Source organism: Amblyraja radiata, chromosome 25 (assembly GCF_010909765.2).
Source record: "Amblyraja radiata isolate CabotCenter1 chromosome 25, sAmbRad1.1.pri, whole genome shotgun sequence".
Lineage (NCBI taxonomy): Eukaryota > Metazoa > Chordata > Chondrichthyes > Rajiformes > Rajidae > Amblyraja > Amblyraja radiata.
In genome coordinates, this window is record NC_045980.1 from 28,885,906 (window position 1) to 28,909,508 (window position 23,603).

The window sequence follows — 23,603 nt, forward strand, 5'->3', positions numbered from 1 at the left end:
GTTGGGAACCACTGGTATAGAACATTGCCAGTTGGGAGAAGGCAACTACAAAGCAAACAAAGGTAAAATGTAGTCGGAGATAGTAAGACTGGTCGGAGAACTGGGCAGGGGGAAGAGGATGGAGAGGGAGAGAGGGAAAGCAAGGGCTACTTGGAGTTAGAGAAGTCAATGATCATACCGCTGGGGTGCAAGCTGCCCGAGCGAAATGCCGCGCAGCATCACCCTCAGTGGCTCAGATGTCCCCCCCTCCCAGTTCTCCAAGGGAGAGAGTGGGAGAGAGGACCACAGAGTGGGATGAAGTAAGGAGAGGCAGAAAGCAGGACAATAGCACAGGTCAGTCAGAACAAACGACAGCTTTCTGTGTTGGGATTGCGATGTGAAAGAGTCCCATCCATTCAGCAACAACATTCATGCATGTACTATCCATCTACATCACAATAGGACCACCCAGCTGCAAGACGCTCCCCCCCCCCCCCCCCCCCCACCCCACGCCCCCCCCCCCCCCCCCCAAATCACAGGGGGAGGAGATGGAGGGGAACATGATAGCTGCCAATACTGGGTACCCAAGCAGAGTCTTCGCCAATGTAGGCCCTTGTTTACCAGACCATGAGCTGACCTCTCCCTTCCGTTCAGTCCACAGACTGTTGTTTCACCAGGTGTCGGACACTATTCTAGGACTAGAGGTCACAGCCTCAGAATCAAAGGACGTTCTTTTAGGAAGGAGATGAGGAGAAAGTTATTTAGCCAGAGGGTGGTGAATCTGTGGAATTCTTTGCCACGGAAGGCTGCGGAGGCCAAGTCACTGAATATGTTTAAGGCAGAGATAGATAGATTCTTCATTAGTAAAGGTGTCAGAGGTTATGGGGAGAAGGCAGGAGAATGGGGTCAGGAGGGAGAGATAGATCAGCCATGATTGAATGGCGGAGTAGACTTGATGGGCCGAATGGCCTAATTCTACTCTTAATCCTATGACATTATGCCCATGATGCCACAGCAGCAGGAAGCAAGACACCCAACCCTCTGCTCCAGAGCTACCCACATATAGGACCCAGCCAAGAACACTCTGCATACGTCAGCTTACAGACCCCTCACCAGGACGTCACTGAAACGCAAAGGCCATCAAGAACAATCTCTGTACATTTCATACAAATGAACTTTCGGTTTCTACATCTGAAAAGACCTCCACTTCCCCTCTCCGCAGTCTGGAGGAGGGTCTCGACCCGAAACGTCACCCATTCCTTCTCTCCAGAGATGCTGCCTGACCTGCTGAGTTACTCTAGCTTTTTGTGTCTACCAGCTTAGAGAGACAATGATCTGAGGAGCCTTTTCTACAGCAGTGGGTACGTGGGAAGTGGAGGCTAACTGGATGAATGTAAGAGTGGAGGGGTCCATAAGATGCAGGAGATGGCCTCTGGTGCCTAAGGTGGCCAGCCGGCCTCAATAGATGACCAGTGGACCTCATTCACCAGACACAGTCAGGGCTAGGAGAAAACAAAGAATGCATCCTCACAATCTTCCATTCTTTGGATAGAATATAATAGACCCAAAATGTTGGAGTAACTCAGCGGGACAGGCAGCATCTCTGGAGAGAAGGAATGGGTGACGTTCCAAGTCGTGACCCTTCTTCAAACCGAGAGTCAGGGGAAAGGGCGTCCAGAGATATGGAAGGGCAAGGTGTGAAAATGACAGATCCAAGCAGATGCTGATGAAGGAAATGTAGGTGACAACTGACATACTACAAAGGTAACAACGAGGCATATTATCAGTAATATTTAATCAGGAGAGGACAGTAGAACTATTCGGAGAAGTAGTACGGGGAGGGAGGGAGGGAGGAGAGGGGAAGCAAGGATTACTTGAAGTTAGAGAAATTGATATTCATACTGCTGGGGCAGAAAATTAAGATAGATCAATTCAGAGAAAGGGCATCAAGAACAGATACGCAAGATCAGGCCCAGCAACAGGCCACAGTCAAGGGAAAACAGTTCTGAAGGACGTGGGAGGAAGTGGAGCAAAGTGCACTGGAATCTGCAGCCACGAGCACTCGGTCAGAGCGGGAATGGATTGGATCAAGGTCAACACTAGAATCAACGAGCTGTGGAAACTGAGCTCAAAACAAAGGAAAAGGGAGCAGTGGACAGACACAAAAAGCTGGAGTAGCTCAGCGGGATTGGCAGCATCTCTGGAGGGAAGGAGTGGGTGACATTTCAGGTCGAGACCCTGTTCTTCAGACAGCGTCAAGCAATCAGGCCAGCAGGAGTTTAATGGCCGTTTAGCACGAGAGTCAGGATCGAACCAGGGGGTGTCTGGCATGGTGAGGCAGCTGCTCCACCAGCCTCACCACTGTGCCGATCTCCCCGCCAGTGATACCTCCATGGAGGTGGATTGAGCTCCCAGGGTGACGTGTTAAAATGGTGGACCCCTTACCCCGTTTACTAGTACAGGTACTGCCAGCCAACACTTTGGATGTGATGGTGATGAGTCCTCTCCCTGCAACCAGGTTTTAATTGAGTGTTCCAGAAAAACCCTGAGCAGGATGCTGGTTTACACCGAAGGCCAGACACAAAATGCTGGAGTAACTCAGCGGGTCAGGCAGCATCACTGGAGAAAAGGAATAGGTGCCGTTTCGGGTCGAGACCCTTCACCCAGGCCTCGACCCAAAATGTCACCCATGGAGGGAAGAAATGGGTGACGTTTCGAGTCGAGATGGATAATCTATCGTTGATTAATGAGTGGGGCGCAGCACCCATTCCTTCCCCCCAGAGATGCTGCCTGTCCCGCTGGTTTACTCCAGCTTTTTGTGTCTATCCTCAGCATCTGGTACGGTCGGTCCCATGCTAAAGGTCGTCAGTGGCTCTGGTCATTGCAAAGATTGCTTGCTGCATTAAAAACTGACCGATTGACATAGACCCCTTGTTACCAAGGGCGCGGCATGGTAACCCCATAAGAAGTTGGTGGCAATCAGTAGTCTGGCACATTGTTAATATGGGCAATATGTCACACAGATCTGGTCAGCCGCTCCACAATGCTCTCCTCAGCACAGTGGGAATCCCAGCAGATCTGAAGAACAAACCAACTCAAATATTATTCTCAAATATCCTTCCTTCCTTTCTTCTTCCTGCCCCCCCCACCTTCACATCAGTCTGAAGAAGGGTTTCGGCCCGAAACTTTGCCTATTTCCTTCGCTCCATAGATGCTGCCTCGCCCGTTGAGTTTCTCCAGCATTTTTGTCTACCTTCAAATATTATTCAATTGGAAGGAAAATAAAAATGAATTATTTACTCAGAATCTTCTCTCGGCCAACCCAGTCCAAAAGCAACCGTTGCTACAAGGTTATACGGTGCCAGTTCCATTAACACAACGACAAGGGGTCTTTTAAACCAGCAAAGAGTTTCAACAAGTTCAGGGGCATTGGTTTTCATCTTAGCCATTTTACACTAGAGCACAAAGTTAAAATGTACCACTAATTCTGATGTATATCTGTGCAACTCATTAATAATAATAATAATAAATTTTATTTATGGGCGCCTTTCAAGAGTCTCAAGGACACCTTACAAAAATTTAGCAGGTAGAGGAAAAACATGTAAGGGGAATGAAATAAATAGTAGAGACATGACTAGTACACAAAGTAAAGACAGAATTCAATTCAAAACACAATACGAGGCAATTCATGCACAGATGAAAAGGGAGGGGGACGTGGGGCTAAGGATAGGCAGAGGTGAAGAGAAGGGTCTTGAGGCGGGACTGGAAGATGGAGAGGGACACGGAATTGCGGATCAGTTGGGGGAGGGAGTTCCAGAGCCTGGGAGCTGCCCTGGAGAAGGCTCTGTCGCCAAAACTGCGGAGGTTGGACTTGTGGATGGAGAGGAGACCGGCTGATGTGGATCTGAGGGACCGTGAGGGTTGGTAGGGGGATAGGAGGTCAGTGAGATATGGGGGGGCCAGATGGTGGAGGGCTTTGTAGGTGAGGACCAGGATTTTGTAAGTGATCCGGTGAGAGATGGGAAGCCAGTGAAGTTGTTTGAGGACTGGAGTGATGTGATGCCAGGATTTGGTGTGGGTGATGAGTCGGGCGGCTGCGTTCTGGACCAGTTGGAGTCGGTTGATGTAGGTGGAGCTGATGCCAAGGAGAAGTGAGTTGCAATAGTCCAGTTGGGAGGCGATGAAGGCATGGATGAGTCTTTCAGCAGCGGGAGGTGTGAGAGAGGGTCTGAGTTTGGCGATGTTGCGGAGGTGAAAGAAGGAGGTTTTAATGACATGGCGGATGTGAGGCTCAAGGGAGAGGGTGGAATCAAAGATCACGCCAAGGTTGCGGGCCTGGGGAGATGGGTTGCCACAGAAGGCTGTGGAGGCCAATGGATATTTTTAAGGTGGAGATTGACAGATTCTTGATTGAGATTGGCGACTATTGTATACTGTCCTAGTGTACTATTCCTATGCACTCGTAATGAATCTAAGATTCTATACTTGTGTATAGTACTACTTCTACTGAACTGTATGCAAAAAGAAAATTTCAATTGCACCTCAGTACAGGTTGAATTTTCCAGCAACTGGCCAGTCCCGGTGCCTTCTTAATCTGGACAAAATTATGAACACACTTGAAATCGCTCTGGAAGTCCCCCCGCCCCACCCCCCGAAAATGTGGCGCCTTGGCCGGGTAAGACATTTACGTGCCGATCGGCGGGTGGAATTTGCCTTCTGCGGCCAGGGCTGTGGAACTCCAGCCCGGCCAGAGCCGACAGATCCATTCCCAAAGCCGACTACCGCGACAGACTTATTAGCATGATGGTATTTCGGTCCCCCAAGGCCATGACCTCTGCTGGTCCGGCCGAACGGATAATCCAGAAAGGCTCTGAAACCACAGGTGCCGGAAAATCGGTGGTGGGACTGGACACGTGGCGTTAAAAGCACCAACAAACGTGGAGCAATCACAATCACACTGGGTTTAGTATTGGTTCTCCAAATGGCTGCTCCAGAGTTTCTTATTGAAAGCAGTGGACTCCTTGGAAGCAGAGACCACAAGTGCCAACTTGGTTTGGTTGGCGGATGCCGTTGAGGGTGTAGCCCATTGACCTGGAGCTGGAGATTGGTGGTGGCAGTCGGACAAATCACCCAGTGCAGTGCCACTCAGTGACACTGCTAGCCCACACGCATTCAGCAGGCTGGTCTGCAAAGAATCGCCACTCTTTACTCATAGAGCCAGATAGCATGGTAACAGGCCCTTCGGCCCAACTCGTCCATGCCGACCAAGATGCCCCACCTAAGCCAGTCCTGACAAGTGGCGCAGCGGTAGAGTCGCTGCCTTACAGCACCAGAGACCCGGGTTCAATCCTGACTACGGATGCTGTCTGCACAGAGTTAGTACGTTTTCCCCTTGACCTCCTGTGTTTTCCCCACGTGCTCTGGTTTCATCCCACATCCCAAAGACGTGCAGGTTTGTAGATCAATTGGCTTCAGTAAAAATCGTCTCTAGTGTGTGTAGGATAGTGTTAGTCTATGGGGAAATCGCTGGTCGGCACAGTCTCGGTGGGCACAAGGGCCTGTTTCAACGCTGTATCTCTAAAGTCTATTTACCCGCGTTTGGTCCATACCCCCCTCAACCACCCGAAGCACCCGGAGGAAACCCACGCGGTCACAGGGAGAATGTACAAACTCCACAAAGGCAGTACTCGAGGTCAGGATCGAACATGAGTCTGTGAGGCAGCAAGCAGTTCTACTGTGCCAAAGATCTGATACTCTACTGACTGAGCTATCCAACTCCCAACCTGGTAGCGCATTGAAAACTAATAATAATAATAATAAATTTTATTTATGGGCGCCTTTCAAGAGTCTCAAGGACACCTTACAAAAATTTAGCAAGTAGAGGAAAAACATGTAAGCGGAATGAAATAAATAGTAGAGACATGACTAGTACACAAATTAAAGACAGAATTCAATTCAAAACACAATATGAGGTAATTCAAGCACAGATGAAAAGGGAGGGGGACGTGGGGCTAAGGATAGGCAGAGGTGAAGAGATGGGTCTTGAGGCGGGACTGGAAGATGGTGAGGGACACGGAATTGCGGATCAGTTGGGGGAGGGAGTTCCAGAGCCTGGGAGCTGCCCTGGAGAAGGCTCTGTCCCCAAAACTGCGAAGGTTGGACTTGTGGATGGAGAGGAGACCGGCTGATGTGGATCTGAGGGACCGTGAGGGTTGGTAGGGGGAGAGGAGGTCAGTGAGATATGGGGGGGCCAGATGGTGGAGGGCTTTGTAGGTGAGGACCAGGATTTTGTAAGTGATCCGGTGGGAGATGGGAAGCCAGTGAAGTTGTTTGAGGACTGGAGTGATGTGATGCCAGGATTTGGTGTGGGTGATGAGTCGGGCAGCTGCGTTCTGGACCAGTTGGAGTCGGTTGATGTAGGTGAAGCTGATGCCAAGGAGAAGTGAGTTGCAATAGTCCAGTCGGGAGGAGATGAAGGCATGGATGAGTCTTTCAGCAGCGGGAGGTGTGAGAGAGGGTCTGATTTTGGCGATGTTGCGGAGGTGAAAGAAGGAGGTTTTAATGACATGGCGGATGTGAGGCTCAAGGGAGAGGGTGGAATCAAAGATCACGCCATGGTTGCGGGCCTGGGGAGATGGGTTGCCACAGAAGGCTGTGGAGGCCAAGTCAATGGATATTTTTAAGGTGGAGATTGACAGATTCTTGATTGGGATTGGCGACTATTGTATACTGTCCTAGTGTACTATTCCTATGCACTCGTAATGAATCTAAGATTCTATACTTGTGTATAGCACTACTTCTACTGAACTGTATGCAAAAAGAAAATTTCAATTGCACCTCAGTACAGGTTGAATTTTCCAGCAACTGGCCAGTCCCGGTGCCTTCTTAATCTGGACAAAATTATGAACACACTTGAAATCGCTCTGGAAGTCCCCCCGCCCCACCCCCCGAAAATGTGGCGCCTTGGCCGGGTAAGACATTTACGTGCCGATCGGCGGGTGGAATTTGCCTTCTGCGGCCAGGGCTGTGGAACTCCAGCCCGGCCAGAGCCGACAGATCCATTCCCAAAGCCGACTACCGCGGCAGACTTAGCATGATGGTTATTTCGGTCCCTCAAGGCCATGACCTCTGCTGGTCCGGCCGAACGGATAATCCAGAAAGGCTCTGGAACCACAGGTGCCGGAAAATCGGTGGTGGGACTGGACACGTGGCATTAAAAGCACCAACAAACGTGGAGCAATTACAATCACACTGGATTTAGTATTGGTTCTCCAAATGGCTGCTCCAGAGTTTCTTATTGAAAGCAGTGGACTCCTTGGAAGCAGAGACCACAAGTGCCAACTTGGTTAGGTTGGCAGATGCCGTTGAGGGTGTAGCCCATTGACCTGGAGCTGGAGATTGGTGGTGGCAGTGGGACAAATCACCCAGTGCAGTGCCACTCAGTGACACTGCTAGCCCACACGCATTCAGCAGGCTGGTCTGCAAAGAACCGCCACTCTTTACTCATAGAGCCAGATAGCATGGTAACAGGCCCTTTGGCCCAACTCGTCCATGCCGACCAAGATGCCCCACCTAAGCCAGTCCTGACAAGTGGCGCAGCGGTAGAGTCGCTGCCTTACAGCACCAGAGACCCGGGTTCAATCCTGACTACGGATGCTGTCTGCACAGAGTTTGTACGTTTTCCCCTTGACCTCCTGTGTTTTCCCCACGTGCTCTGGTTTCATCCCACATCCCAAAGACGTGCAGGTTTGTAGATCAATTGGCTTCAGTAAAAATCGTGTCTAGTGTGTGTAGGTTAGTGTTAGTCTATGGGGAAATCGCTGGTCGGCGCAGTCTCGGTGGGCATAAGGGCCTGTTTCAGCGCTGTATCTCTAAAGTCTATTTACCCGCGTTTGGTCCATACCCCCCTCAACCAAGGGTGACAATGGGATCAGATCCCAGAAGAGTCTGCTCCTTCTTCAGAGAGCGGGGGAGAGGGGGCAGGGTGGCGCCTATTTTAAAGTATCTCTTTGGGAAGATTTGGAAAGCTGGGACCTGGGGATGCTTCTCACCCACCTCCATGTGAAGAAACTTAAATCACTCCTGCCTCCACCTCAGAGGGAATAAAAATCAGATGCAGACCCAGGAGCGCACACAAGAACCTTACCTTTGGTTGTGCTCGCCGTGGAAAAGCCACCTTGGGATCGATCTGTGCAGGAAGGAAACAGAACAGATGATTAAATCATTCAGCCCACAATAGCAAAGCTCACACAAGAATCACGCTGCTGGAGACGAGACCAAAGAACTAACCACGTCCAGTCCCATCAGAGACCAAGTGGAAAGTTAACCATTTTAAAACGCTGTTTTGAACCAATTCATGTAATCAGACATCAGTTTAATGTCGGATCATCTGGAGTGGATAATACAGGCAAGCTGATTTTTCACCCACTCTCAACATACAACAGCAAGAATGGAAACAGCTTCAATAGGTCAGGCTGGTGGCCATCATTGCTCACACCTTCTTCTTAGAAGGGGTGCATTCACCACGCCTTCTAAGGATAAGAGGGAAGTCCTTTAGGACCGAGATGAGAAAATCACAGAGAGTGGTGAATCTGTGGAATTCTCTGCCACAGAAGGTAGTTGAGGCCAGTTCATTGGCTATATTTAAGAGGGAGTTAGATGTGGCCCTTGTGGCTAAAGGGATCAGGGGGTATGGAGAGAAGGCAAGGATGGGATACTGAGTTGGATGATCAGCCATGATCATATTGAACGGCGGTGCAGGCTCGAAAGGCCGAATGGCCTACTCCTGCACCTATTTTTTATGTTTCTTCATCAAGGGGGTCAGTTGGATAGCAATCTATGGGCATCTTGCCTAATTTGTGCTCCGAAAAGATCTCAGAAATATTGGAGCACCTCACCTTCAGACCAGCTTGTCGAGTTCTTACACCCAAAACACAATAAATTGGACAAAATTGCAAAATAAGAACCGATATTCAAGTCTCAGTTTCTCGAACTACTAGATAGAAACACTCTACTCCTTGGACCCGACTGGTGCTGAACCATGGGATATACAGAGCACGGAAATGCCCCCTGACCATCCTTCTCCGAACTACAGAACTGTATTTTTTAACCTAAGGAGGCTCCTGCGTCACAGAAGGATTCAAGAATTGACTGCATCATAAAGTGTTTCCCCAAGTTGCAAACGCTATCAGCTGAGGTTGCAAAGGTTGCACTGGTCGGTTAGCTAGCCACAGATTTGGACAGGTCTTGGTTATATTTAAATCTTAAATAAGATGAATTAATTAACATAGAAATTAACTATAGTTCAATCATGGCAGGCCACAGATATCATTCTAGTGAGTTTCAACTTGGATAACACGGAGCCCAACATGTATACATTTAGCTAATCACGCCTGTGGCAGCTCATGATAGATCAATCCAATCACATCACGGGCGGCACAGTGGCACATCGATAAAGCTGCTGCCTTACAGCGCCAAAGACCCAGGTTCGATCCTGACTACGGGTGCAGTCTGTATGGAGTTTGCACATTCTCCCTGTGACCACGTGGGTTTTCTCCGGGTGCTCCGGTTTCCTCCCACACTCCAGGTTTGTAGGTTAATTGGCTTTGGTAAGTTATAAAATTGTCGTGAGTGTATAGGATAGTGTTAGTGTATGGGTGATCGCCGATCGGCGTGGATTCGGTGCGCCGAAGGGCCTGTTTCCGTGCTGTATCTCCATAGTCTACAGTCAATCAGTCTCATCCGTCTCCCTATAACCCTAGATCTTGCTTCACTTCTAGATACTTGTACTGCCTTAATGTTCTCTGCCTCAACACACAAACACATACAGTGTAGGTTACTGCAAGAGAACATAGGGGCTGTTCTTCCCATCCACTGGCTATAAACGCCACACTGGGCTGGGGAGGCAATTTTACGGGCGTTAATTAATCCACCAACCCACGTGGCCTTTGGACACGAGAACCTGGAGGACAGGAGGAAACCCACACAGTAACAGAAAGGATGTGCAAACTCTACGCAGATAGGACCCAAGATGTGGATCGAACCTGGGTCTCTGGAGCAGTGCGAGGCAGCAGTGTTACAGACGGCATCATTCCGAAATCCCCGGTTCAGAGATCAGAAAATGGGGTGGCAGAGGAAAGTAATGAGGATGAGGGGTTGATGAGATACACCAACAAGATCTAGGACACTGATCCGACTGAAACTATCAGTGTGTAAATTATCACACAGCACCCGTAGTCAGGATCGAACCTGGGTCTCAGGCACTGTACCACAAAGCTTCACTGACATGGGGAACGGATGGGGAGAGTGCTGCCTCAATATAACCATATAACAATTACAGCACGGAAACAGGCCATATCGGCCCTTCTAGTCCGTGCCGAACACGTATTCTCCCCTAGTCCCATCTACCTGCACTCAGACCATAACCCTCCATTCCTTTCCCGTCCATATAACTATCCAATTTATTTTTAAATGATAAAATCGAACCTGCCTCCACCACCTTCATTGGAAGCTCATTCCACACAGCTACCACTCTCTGAGTAAAGAAGTTCCCCCTCATGTTACCCCTTAACTTCTGTCCCTTAATTCTCAAGTCATGTCCTCTTGTTTGAATCTTCCCTACTCTCAGTGGGAAAAGCTTAACCACGTCAACTCTGTCTATCCCTCTCATCATTTTAAAGACCTCTATCAAGTCCCCCCTTAACCTTCTGCGCTCCAAAGAATAAAGACCTAACTTGTTCAACCTATCTCTGTAACCTAGTTGCTGAAACCCAGGCAACATTCTAGTAAATCTCCTCTGTACCCAGGAACAACAATAACATTTGTTTACAGATCCCAAATGGGCTTCAGCATCTGATGTCACCCTGGCCCAAAATGACCAGAGATGTCCTAGAATCTATTACAGACAACAAAGTACTGGAGTAACTCAGCTGGTCAGGCAGCATCTCTGGAGAAATAGGACGTGTGAAGTTTTGAAACGTCACCCTTCCTTTTTCTCCAGAGATGCTGCCTGGCCCGCTGAGCTACTCCAGCACTTTGTGTCCATCTCTCTGGTATAAACTAGCGTCTGCAGTTTTGTTTCTCCTCCACGAATCTATTGCTGGTTACTCGTACCAACTGCTGTTGGTTGTCCCACTTTGCTCTGGTACCAAGGGCTACAGCACATGCATTGAATTCAAAGACCAAATCGCGATGAGTAGTCTTGCTGGGCATCGCTTCACAGAAGGCCCCTTGTGATTCTTATCCACAAGCTGAACCATCTCACCCAAGGCATGCAGCACTCAGCCAATGGTTCTGACCAGGTTCCGTCAGGATTCAAAAGTTCCTGCATTCCTAAAAACAGCACCGGGAATTTCGAATAGACGGCAAGCAATTCCCCACAACATCCATTTTTTAGTCAGGTCTGAGGTGATCAACAGACACATTCCTCCTCTATCACATGGTACAGTGTAGAAGGGATCGAGAGTCCAAGTGTGTTGGATTTAGCAGGGTCAGCAGATGGAATATAGCATCGGCCTTTGAAGCAAGAGTAGTCATTCAACCAACCACACACACCAGCCTCACTGTTCAATTAGACAATGACTCATCTGTACAATAGACAATAGGTGCAGGAGTAGGCTGGCCATTCGAGCCAGCATCGCCATTCATTGTGATCATGGCTGATCACCCACAATCAGTACCCCGTTCCTGCCTTTTCCCCGTATCCCCTGACTCCGCTATCTTTAAGAGCCCTATCCAACTCTCTCTTGAAAGCATACAGAGAATTGGCCTCCGCCACCTTCTGAAGCAGAGAATTCCACAGATTCACTACCCTCTGTGTGAAAACGTTTTTCCTCATCTCCGTTCTACATGGCTTACCCCTACGGCCCCTGGTTCTGGACTGCCCCAACATCGGGAACAAGTTTCCTGCGTCTACTGCGTCCAAACTCTTAATAATTTTAATCTGCTCCACATTAATCCAAACCCTCATCAACAAACCCTTTCAACTACGGCCACAACAGCTCCAAAGGGCTTCTGACCTTCTGCAGAGCTGGGAAAACAGTAAAAATCCAAATACATTCCGAATGGCAACGCCAGCACAACCTCAAACGCTGGAATCTGTATCAACTCTGCTGGAAGAACGGAGGGGGTCAAGCGATAGCAGGTAACAAGAAGCTTTTCACTGTACCTTGGTACACGTGACTATAAACTAAACTGCATCTGTATAGATCAGTAACAATAACTGTATATAACGGCAGCTGGTACGAGTATATAACAATAACGGTCACAGGGAGAACGTGCAAACTCCATACAGACAGCACCCGTAGTCAGGATCGAACCTGGGTTTTGGGTCAAGTCCCCTGCCGCAGGGTTGAATAGTCCTGACACAACTCGTTGAGTTGGCCCAGCAGTACTTTTAAGATACAATACAATACAATTCAATTTATTGATATTAACCATGCAAAGTGGCGCAGCAGTAGAATTACTGCCTTACAACGCCAGAGGCCCGGGTTCAATCCTGACTATGGGCGCTGTCTGTATGGAGTTTGTACGTTCTCGCTGTGACCGCGTGGGTTTTTCGCCGGGTGCTCCGGTTTCCTCCCACTCTCCAAAGACGCGCAGGTTTGTAGGTTAATTGGCTTCGGTGAAAACATTTTTTTTTTAAATTTGTTCCTAGTGTGAGGGATAGTGCTGGTGCACAGGCATCGCTGGTCGGTACGGGCCTGGTGGGCCGACGGGCCTGTTTCCGCACTATCTCTAAACTAAACTAGCCTGCACCCGCTGAGTTTCCCCAGCAATTTTGTGTACCCTAGATGAAAAGTTGGTCTGTTTACACTTTGGACACTGCAGGTGACAATCTGGTGATCACTGCACACGTGGGGACATCATGGTCAGGATGTGGATTAGCCGCTCTTTCCTGGGATTCCAATAGAACGGAGGCCACATGGACAAGCCAACACTAACGCAAGTTTATCTGATACCAGTTTGGCACAACTGCTGAGGATTCGCAGCTAAATACAAATCGGTAAAGGGGGAAGCACGGTGGGGCAGTGGTCGAGTTGCTACCTTATAGCACCAGAGACCCGGGTTCAATCCTGGCTACGATCGCTGTCTGTAAAGAGTTTGCACGTTCTCCATGTGACTGCGTGGGATTTCTCCGGGTGCTCCAGTTTCCTCCCAAACTCCAAAGACGTTCAGGTTTGTAGGTTAATTGGCTTTGGTCAAAATGTAAATTGTCCCTAGTGTGTATAGGATAGTGCTAGGAGATCGCAGCTCGGTGGGCCGAAGGGCCTGTTTCTGTGCAGTCTCTCTAAAGCCAAGTAATGACACAGAAGGAAGCCATTTCGTCCATCTGGTCCATACTAGCTCCCAGCTTAGCCGTGCCATTACCTCCAGTCTCCTTTTCCTTATTTGCCTGTAAACACGCGATCTCGGAGAAACAAAAGCAGCTCTTTTAAATGCAAGTTTGCATACTTCATTTTGCCTGACAATATAATCTGGATTTCTGAGATCGCATTATGTGTGGTCAAAGCGGACTAAATGTCACACCGCTGCATGAATATTCCAGCCTGAATGTAGACAATGACGACACCAACATTGGTGGAGCTGCAGACAGTCAAAATATACAGCGGGATAGAGATTAGCTACAGCAATGGGTGGAGAAATGGTAGATGGAATTTAATTTGAGCAAGTGTGAGTCTCCTTGGGAGGTATTTTTAAGGCACAGATAGACAAGTTCTTGATTAGAACGGGTGTCAATGGATATGGGGAGGAGGCAGGAAAATGGGATTAGGTGGCATAGATTAGCGACGATTGAATGGCAGAATAGACTCGATGGGCCGAATTCTACCCCTATAACTTGTGATAGCCAAATGCAGGGAAAGAGCAAGACTCTTAACAGCATTGATGTACAGAGGGATCTTGCTGTCCAAGTCCATAACTTCCTGAGAGTCGCAACTCAAGCTACAGTGGCAAAGAAGGTAGACACAAAAAGCTGGAGTAACTCAGCGGATCAGATATCTGGAGAAAAGGAATATGAATAACGGAGTTGGATGATCAGCCATGATCATATTGAATGGCGGTGCAGGCTCGAAGGGCCGAATGGCCTACTCCTGCACCTATTGTCTATGTTTCTATGTGACATTTCGGGTTGAGACCCTTATTCAGACTTCTAAAGAAGACTTGTGGTATGCTAGCCTTCATCAGTCAGGCATTGAGCACAAAAGTCAGGAAGTCTAGTTGCAGCTTTATAGGACTCTGGCTAGGGTGCATTTGGAGTATTGCATGGAGTCTAGTTTGGAGATACAGCGCGGAAACAGGCCCTTCGGCCCGACGAGTCCTCGCCGACCAGCGATCCCCGCACACCAAGACTATCCCACGCACACGAGGGACAATTTACAAGTAACCTGCAAACCTGTACGTATTTGGAGTGCGAGAGGAAACCGGAGCACCCGGACAAAACCCATTCAGGTCAAGGGGAGAACAAACAAACTCTGTACCGACAGTCAGGATCGAACCCGGGTATCCGGCACTTCCATTGCAGGAAGGACGTGGCTTTGAAGAGAGTACAGTAGACTAGGTTTACCAAAAGGATATCAGCTGTAAAGAGAGGTTGGACAAATTTGAGATTGTTTTGTCTGGAGAGCTGGAGGCCGAGGGGAATTCTCACAGAAGTAGATAAAACTATGATAGGTATAGAACCCGTTTCCCCCCCAGGATGGAAATGTCAAAGCTTTTAGGCATAACTTTAAGGTGAGAGCTTTAAGGAGATGTGCGAGACAAGTGTTTTTTATTTAGAAACAGAGTGCTTGGAGTGCGCTGCCAGGGGTGATGGTGGAGGCAGACATGACAGTGGCATTTAAGAGGCTTTTAGATAAGCAGAGATATGCAGGGAATGTTGGGATACGGATCACGTGCAGGCAGAGGAGATTACTTTAACTTGGCTTTGTGTTCAACACTGACATAGTGGGTCAAAGAGCCTGGCGTGTGCTTGCCCAGTGCTAGTGTAGGTTAACCCAGCTTGCATCACATTCAGTAAACCACAGCAATATTATTCATTTTTGGAAAGCGACCCTTTCTGATTACAATCTCTCAGCAGCGTGAAACAATCTCCCTATCTCAAACCCGAGTGGAGGTTTAGCCGATTATTGTTAAGCCCTGCTTGATAAAACAAACAGGTTTTGGACTCTTGGTATTTAGAATAGGATTTCCTTTTGTGGATGAAGAAACTGTTTAATCAGCTCGCACAGTGTTACCATAGGCACAAGAACACGGGGGATAATGCATAAAGACCCGTGGCCTCTGGGATATGTAGAAACCGTTGCACCTTACATTCCCAGGCAGTAGCAGGTGCCCAGGTTAAAGTAAATTGTCAAAACAGATTGACAAAGCAGGGACTTCGGCCCATCATGTCTATGCAAGCCAAAGGGCCTATCTATGCCAATTCCATTTTCACACATCCAGCTCAGGATCATGGTGTTGATGTTTAAAGAGCAGCACGGTGGCGCAGCGGTAGAGAGGCTGCCTTACAGCGCCAGAGACCCGGGTTCGATCCCGACTACGGGTGCTACGATCCCGACTACGGGTGCTTGTGCCTTCTCATCCGTGACCTGCGTGGGTTTTCTCCGAGATCTCCCACACTCCAAGGACGTACAGGTTTGTAGGTTAATTGGCTTGGTATAAAATGTAAAAATTGTCCCTCGTGTGTGTGTGTGTGTGTGTGTGTAGGGTGGTGTTAATGTGCGCGGATCATTGGTCAGTGCGGACTCGGTGGGCCGAAGGGCCTGTTTCCACCCTAAACTATACCCTTAACCATTACAAGAGCCTTTCACCTGGCCCTTTCATCCTCTCCGTTAGCTTGTTTCATTTCAAACACATTCTGGGTAAAAAATATTCTTCCTCAAATCTGCTCACAATTTCCTATCCCTTATCTTATACCATCAGACTTCAGAGATACGGCGTGGAAACAGGCCCTCCAGTGCACCGAACCGAGTCTGCGCCAACCTGTGATAAACCCGTACACTAGCACAACCTGACACACTGGGGACAACTTACAATTGTACCGAAGCCAATTAACCTGCAACCTGGTCGGTACGTCTTTGGAGTGTGGGAGGAAACGGGAGCACTCGAGGCTAATGGAATCCAGGGATACGGGGAGAAAGCGGGAAGGGGGACTGATTTTGGGTGATCGGCCATGACCATATTGAATGGCGGTGCTGGTTCGAAGGACCGAATGGCCTACTCTTGCAACTATTTTCTGTGTTTCATTGTTTCACCTGGAGGAAACCTGTGTGATCACAGGGAGAACACAAGGACAGTGCTGGAGTAACTACTAAATGTAACCAGCACCCATGGTCAGGATCGAACCCTGGTCTGTGGGGCTATAGGGCAGCAATTCTACCACGGCAGTGTTGTGCAGTTAACTCTAAATCTCTTATCCCTCACCTTAATCCCAAGTCCCATGATGACAAACACCTGAGCTATTGGGGAAGGGAACTAGATCTATATTATCTCTGCCTCTCATACTATTATACACCTGATGCATGTCTCAGCTCAGCCTCCTCTGCACCAATGTAGTTTCTATGGGGTTAGGAGGGAGAGATAAAGCGACCATGATCAAATGGCCAGAGTAGACTTGATGGGCCGAATGGCCATATTCTACTCCTATCTCTTATGAAGGTAAACAAACTAATCCTATCCAGTCTCTCACCACGGAGAAAATACTCCAATCCAGGCAACACCTGGTTGGATCTCCTCTGCACCTCCTCTAGTTGTACTGAACACAACACTAGTACAAGCAGAATTGCACCCAGTCCACCTGTTGTGGCCCAACTGACATGTTACCTAGTAGTATCATCATCTCTTTCCTCTTACATTCCATGTCGTGGCTAATGATGCCAAGTATCCACGATGCCTTATCTACCGGTGAGACTGCTGCCTACAAGGCCCCTCGCTCACGGGCACAACAATTCCTTTGTGCTTCAGTGGTTCTTAATGTTCTACTATACAATGTGAATAAAAACCAAAAGGACACAAGGTACTGGAGTAACTTAGCAGATCAGGCAGCATCTCTGGAGAACATGGATAGATGATATTTCAGGTCCAGAGACCCTTCTTAAAGGAGGTCCCAGCCTGAAAGGTCACCTATCCGTGTTCTCCAGAGATGCTGCCCGACCCGCTGAGTTACTCCAACACTGTCTTTTTTTTTGGTATACCAAGATCTACAGTTCCTTGTTTCCAATGAATGTGTACACCCTGAGCTACCATCTACCTCATTGGAGATTGTGGGGCTATCTTTAATCGGACTTTGCCTTGCACGATATGTTATTCTCTTTATCCTGTATCAGTTACACTGTGGATGGATCGATTGTAATCATGTAATATTTCGGCTGACTGCAATAAAACGTTTTTTTGACTGTACCTCAGTACATATGACCATAATAAACTTAACAACATTAATCATACTAGAATCTATCATCTTCATTGTCAGGATACAATTCCACCTGCCATTTCTCTTCCTAGTCACAGTGTTGTCTCCATCCCCAGCAGATGTGGACCAGAGATTCCACCATGAAAATTCTCCTCCCCACCACAACTCTGCTAGTAAACCAATAAGCATATAGTCTTAAAATCCAATTGAATGAGAAAGAAAATCTCAACACAAAATTTTCAGTTCAAAGATATTACTCAAGTTTTAATGTAAAAACAGCTGTCATTCATCAGATGAGATTAAGTTCTCATTGAAAGGAATAAAATCCAAATCATTTAGCATCTATCAATGCCAACGGACAAAATCACTATTATATCTACATTTCTTATAAAAAAAATTAGCTTTAAGGGTACAATGAGTTTAGTAGCAGCACCCACGGTACCTTTTGCTCCTAGTTCCTGGGTCTCAATAGACAATAGGTGCAGGAGTTATTGGTGACAGGCCACTGTTAGGCCCATCAAGCCAGTGTGATCATGGCTGACCATCCACAATCAGTACCCCGTACCTGCCTTCCCCCCATATCCCTGGACACCGCTAGCTTTAAGAGCTCCAACTCAATTTGAGCTTCTATCCTCATTTTGAGCTTTAACTAAAAACTGTAGTCTTGGACTTTTACAAAAAAAGAATTAATTGTGCATGAACCGTGACAAGCTGAAGGTCATCACAACACAGTCAGAACTTGATGTTCAACCAGCAGGGGGTGCCATAGAGCAAGACGAGGCCAATTGCTTTCCCCTTGACCACAGCACCTACTAAGGCCTCATCCCGACTCTGGGCCCTTAAAACCACCAGCAACCAGCGAGATATTAACTAGGGTGGAAGAAAACTGCAAAAAGTTCTCCTGTTCAGACACGAGCTAGTCAGGATTGAGGGGAATGGAAGCATGAAGTGAACAATGGGACAGTTTGCCCCATCCATCAACCTGGTCAACAGATCTATAAACACAGGGCGTAGATCCCTTCACAGTGGGTTGTGATGTCCGGGAGATCGCTCAGTCCCACCAGGTGAATAATGAATGAGATTATAATCCACCATATCATCCTTCAAATCCCAAAGCTTTCAGGAAACTCAATGTGATTACAGGGCAGTGTAGTCAATAAACTAACTGGCTCTGATATTGGTTGGAGTGAATTGTTGTGCATTTAATTTGTTTTTAGATTTGCCAAATTATTTGGATAGACGCTGCTTCAAAAAGGAGCACAAAAATAACGTGATTCAAAGTTTGCTTAAGGGTTGTGAGGGTTTTCTCAAGGACAATTGGAAACATCTCCTGACTAGGCTATTATAAGGCTTACGTCGACTTATATCGATATGCAATGTGACAGGTTTTTTTTTTTAATGACCTTAGGTTGGAGTTCAGCTTAATCCCCAGTGACAATCTGCCTCATTGACACCCTAATAAATCACAGGAAAATGAATGCAGGTGCAACAAAGATGACCCTGTCAGTGAGATACAGTTTACCCAGCCACTTCATCCAGGCCTTTTCATTTATTTTCTGGAGAAAAATCTGTCAAAGAGTGAGGTGGGAGCGGGGGGGGGGGGGGATCTGCAGTCGTGGGAGGGTTGATTCTCCAGTATCCATCAAGCTAACACTGCCAGGACAAGAACACAAGGAGGGTTCTTGCTCCCAATCGCTACACAACAACCACGACTGGCACGTGTGTAATGAGGCCTTGGGAAAGAGATTTAATGTCTTCAGAGGCCCGAGCTAAATCCAAACAGTTGTATGCCTTCTGTTTTCCACCCAGACATGGAAACCTTCCCCCTCCCGCCTAGGATCACCAACAACCCCCCCCCCCCCCCCCCCACCACTTCCCACTACATCAAACAGCAGCAGCACGGTGACACAACGGTAGATGTTGCTGCCTCACAGCGCCAGAGACCCAGGTTCGATCCTGACCACAGGTGCTGTCTGTACGGAGTTTGTACGTTCTCCCCGCGACCATGCAAGTTTTCCCCGGGTGCTCTGGTTTCCTCCCACACTCCAAAGACGGACATAGAAACATAGAAAATAGGCGCAGGAGTAGAGGCCATTCGGCCATTCGAGCCTGCACCGCCATTCAATATGATCATGGCTGATCATCCAACTCAGTATCCTGTACCTGCCTTCAGGTTTGTAGGCTAATTGGCTTTGGAAATTTTTACAAATTGTCCCTAGTGTGTGCGGGGTAGTGTTAGTGAACGGGGATCGCTGGTCGGCACGGACTCGGTGAGCTGAAGGGGCCCGTTTGCGCGCTGTATCTCTAAACTAAACTAAAGTGGCAACAAAGAAGGTTGTTCGAGGACGACCCAAAAGGCAGATCTTCGAACATTCACTAGTTCCCACTGGGCTTGCAGCAGGTGGACTGGGAACATTCACTAGTTCCCACTGGGCTTGCAGCAGGTGGACTGGGAACATTCACTAGTTCCCACTGGGCTTGCAGCAGGTGGACTGGGAACAAACACTAGTTCAATGTGACCTCACCCCAGATCATCTATCTACCAGTTGCAGACTGCGCTGGTGAAGTGAACCATACAGCCCTAGTCCATGGAGACACCAAGTCCCACCACCACACCCAGGAGGTTCATGTCCCTCTACAGTGCCAGGTGGAAAATAATAAGCAACTGATCCAGCAACTCGGAATTCAAAGCCTTTCACAATTGCTCAGTTATCAGCAGAACTGGATTCAATTACAAATCAGCAATCTCTTTGCTCACCACAAACTCACTCCTCCGCTGAGCCAATAGTTAGTTAGTCAAAGGTGGAGCTTCTGCCTCACAGCGCCAGAGACCCGGGTTCGATCCTGACCTTGGGCGCTGTCTGTACAGAGGTTGCACATTCTACACGAGACCCCAAAGACGTGCTGGTTTGTAGGTTAACTGGCTTCTGTAAATTGTCCCCAGTGTGGACAAGGATGTTAACTTGGGTTAACTCTGAACTAGTGTACAGGCGATCGCTGGTCGGGGTGGACTTGGCGGGCCGAAGGGCCTGCTTCCACATTGTATCTCTAAACTCTGTCTCGCTCATGCTCAGCAAGTATAGAACCGCACGCCAAACGTAGCATCAAGTGCACTTGGAGACCGGGAGCCAGCTTGCTAAATTGGAAGAGAGGACAGTTTCCAGTCAGGGCCAAGCAATTCAAAAGCCAACACAAGGACAGGCTTCCACAAACCAGCCACATTTGGGTGGCACGGCGGCACAGTGGTAGAGCTGCTGCCTCACAGCACCAGGTTCAATCCCGACCTCGGGTGCTGTCTGTACGGAGTTTGCACATTCTCTCTGTGACCGTGGGTGTCTTCTCCAAGTGCTCCAGTTTCCTCCCACATCCCAAAGGCGTGCAGGTGTGTAGGTCAATTGGTCCTCTGTAAACTGTCCCTCGTGTGTAGGGAGTGGAAGTAAAAGTGGGATAACATGGAGCCAGTGCACGGGTGGTCGATGGTTGGCGTAGACTCGATGGGCCGAAGGGCCCATTTCCACACTGTATCTCAAAACTGAACAAATCTAGTCATAAACTCTGGTGGCCAGTTAGTTCGGCAACAGGAAACTGATTCCATCACAACGTGTCCATTGCAAGCCCGGTGTCCAAACAAGGACAACAAGGAGACAAATACAACAAGTGGGATGGGAGGACTGGCTTGGGAAACCAAAGGGACGATGACACCAGGGAAAATAGTCCATGGGGGTTGAACGACTTCATCGTGATCTTGTCCGCACATTCAGTGGTCTTGCACGAGTTCACTTCCAACTGCGGGTCACAGTGCCACTTGCGATACCTCAGATAATGAAGCAGTCCATGTCTGCATGGCAGCCAGGCCCAAGCGCTATCAGCCATGATCGAATGGCGGAGTAGACCTGATGGGTTGAATGTCCTGACTCTGTCCCCATCACATGAGCAAAAGGTAGCATTCACAGTGTCAAAGATCCACGCCCTCATCACCGGCCAACCACCTGCAATTTGGTGTTCTATTGTGTTACAATCAAACCAGTCATCTAGAGAACGGGCCAGACAAATAAAAGAAGACACAGGGAACTGCAAGTGCTGATACACTAAAGGAAAAAAAGACAAAGTGCTGGAGTAACTCAGCGAGTCGGGCAGCATCTCTCGAGAACACCGATTCCTATCCACATGGTCCTGAGATGCTGCCAGACCCGTTGAGTTACTCCAGCATGTTGTGTCTTTACACAGACAAATAAGTCTACTTATTTGGTAGCTACTAGGACCAAGGTTGGTACTTTATTGCAATTTATCCATCTCCTGAATCTTCAATCTCTCTCCCTCTCCTTCCAAGTGACAATTCGGGAATGTGATGGAATACTCTCTGCATTTCTGGATGCACAGAATCATACAGTCAGCTATAATATAACAGGCCCCACACCAATAAGGAGTCATACATTTGACTGGTGGCCCACAGACGGGCTTCCTCAAATACAAGGTGTACTATCGTTGTGTACTTCAGAACCAGCCTTGGACATTGGAATATGCAACGCCACAGTTCCACAGGCAATGCTGACAACTAGATTCTGCACTCCCCATCTTCTCTGTTGCTCTACCCAATGTACTTGAGTTTGACTTGACAGTATTTCTGTATCGTACGATACGAGTTGATTGGATAGCATGTAACACTAAGTTTTTCACTAGACCTCGTTGCTGTGACAAATGTAAACCTGAACTTTTTTAGAGTCACATTCCAAGTCCTACAGCATTGAAACAGGTCCTTCAGCCCAACTTCACCACATTGACCAACATGCTCCAACTACACTTGTCCCATCTGCCTGCATTTGGCCCATATCCCTCTAAACCGGTCCTATCCATGTACCCGTCTCATTGTTTCTTAAATGTTATGATAGACCCTGCCTCAACCTCCTCTGGCAACTTGTTCCATACAACTTGTGTGGAAAGGTTAACCCTCAGGTTCCCATTCAAGCTTCCCACCTTCACCTTAAAACTATGTCATCTGGTTCTCGATTACCCTACTCTGGCCAAGAGACCATTCCTCTCATGATTTTGTACACTTCGACAAGATCAAACCTCATCCTCCTGCACTCCAAGGAATGGAGGGAGACCCAGCCTGCTCAACCTTAGAATAAAGGGGAGGCCATTTAAGACTGAGGTGAGAAAAAACTTTTTCACCCAGAGAGTTGTGAATTTGTGGAATTCCCTGCCACAGAGGGCAGTGGAGGCCAAATCACTGGATGGATTTAAGAGAGAGTTAGATAGAGCTCTAGGGGCTAGTGGAATCAAGGGATATGGGGAGAAGGCAGGCACGGGTTATTGATAGGGGATGATCAGCCATGATCACAATGAATGGCGGTGCTGGCTCGAAGGGCCGAATGGCCTCCTACTGCACCTATTTTCTATGTTTCTATGTTTCTAACCTCTCCCTACAAGCTCAAGCTCTCGAGTCCTGACAACATCCTTGTAAATCTTCGAAGCACTCAATCCAGAACTCCATCTTCCCAAGAGACAAGTGTGGGCACATTGCCTTACATGCTGCTCCAGCCAGGGAATAAAATACACAGAAGTGTGAAAACGCACACCTCCAGAGTCAGGAACAGTTTCTTCCCAGCTTTTATCAGACAACTGAAGCGTCCTATCAACAATTAGAGAGCGACCCAGAGCTACGATCTAGTTCATTGGAGACCCTTGGACTATCTCAGATTGGATTTTATCTTGCACTAAATGTTATTCACTTTATCATGTGTCTGTACACGGTGGATGGTTCAACTGTAATCATGTATTGCCTTTCTGCTGACTGGTTAGCACACAACAAAGGCTTTTCACTGTACCTCGGTACACGTGACAATCAAGTAAACTCAAACTCAGTCCCATCCTGATGCAGGATCGAAAGCCACAAACTCCCTGCCTGATATCATTTCATTATGTAGACTACAAATGGATGAGAAGGCCAGCCAACTACACCTCGAAGACAGGTTGGAATGAGTAAGAAATGCTGCCTCAACAAATACTTTTATTATTGTTTATTCCCGGTAAATATCTACCTTCCCCCATATCTCAAAACATGTTCATAAACAACCCGCCAAGTGTAGAACCAGTGGGATCACATCACGCTACGCAACTACAGTCCTGTTGTGCTGCTGCAAGTCAGAATTTCATTGTTCTCTTGTCAGTACATACGACAATTAAATATGTGTCGGAAAGAACTGCAGATGCTGGT

The 23,603-nt window shown here is 48.0% G+C and overlaps 1 protein-coding gene across 4 annotated transcripts in view; it reads right to left on the reverse strand.

The window, feature by feature from the left end:
* The window catches only part of msi1 (musashi RNA binding protein 1), a 131,218-nt gene that overhangs the window by 103,287 nt on the left and 4,328 nt on the right, over window positions 1-23,603 (reverse strand). For all 4 annotated transcript variants that reach the window (XM_033043649.1, XM_033043650.1, XM_033043651.1 and 1 more), the window contains exon 5: window positions 8,126-8,167. In XM_033043649.1, the coding sequence (XP_032899540.1) occupies window positions 8,126-8,167 (42 nt within the window). The remainder of the gene's footprint in view (window positions 1-8,125; window positions 8,168-23,603) is intronic.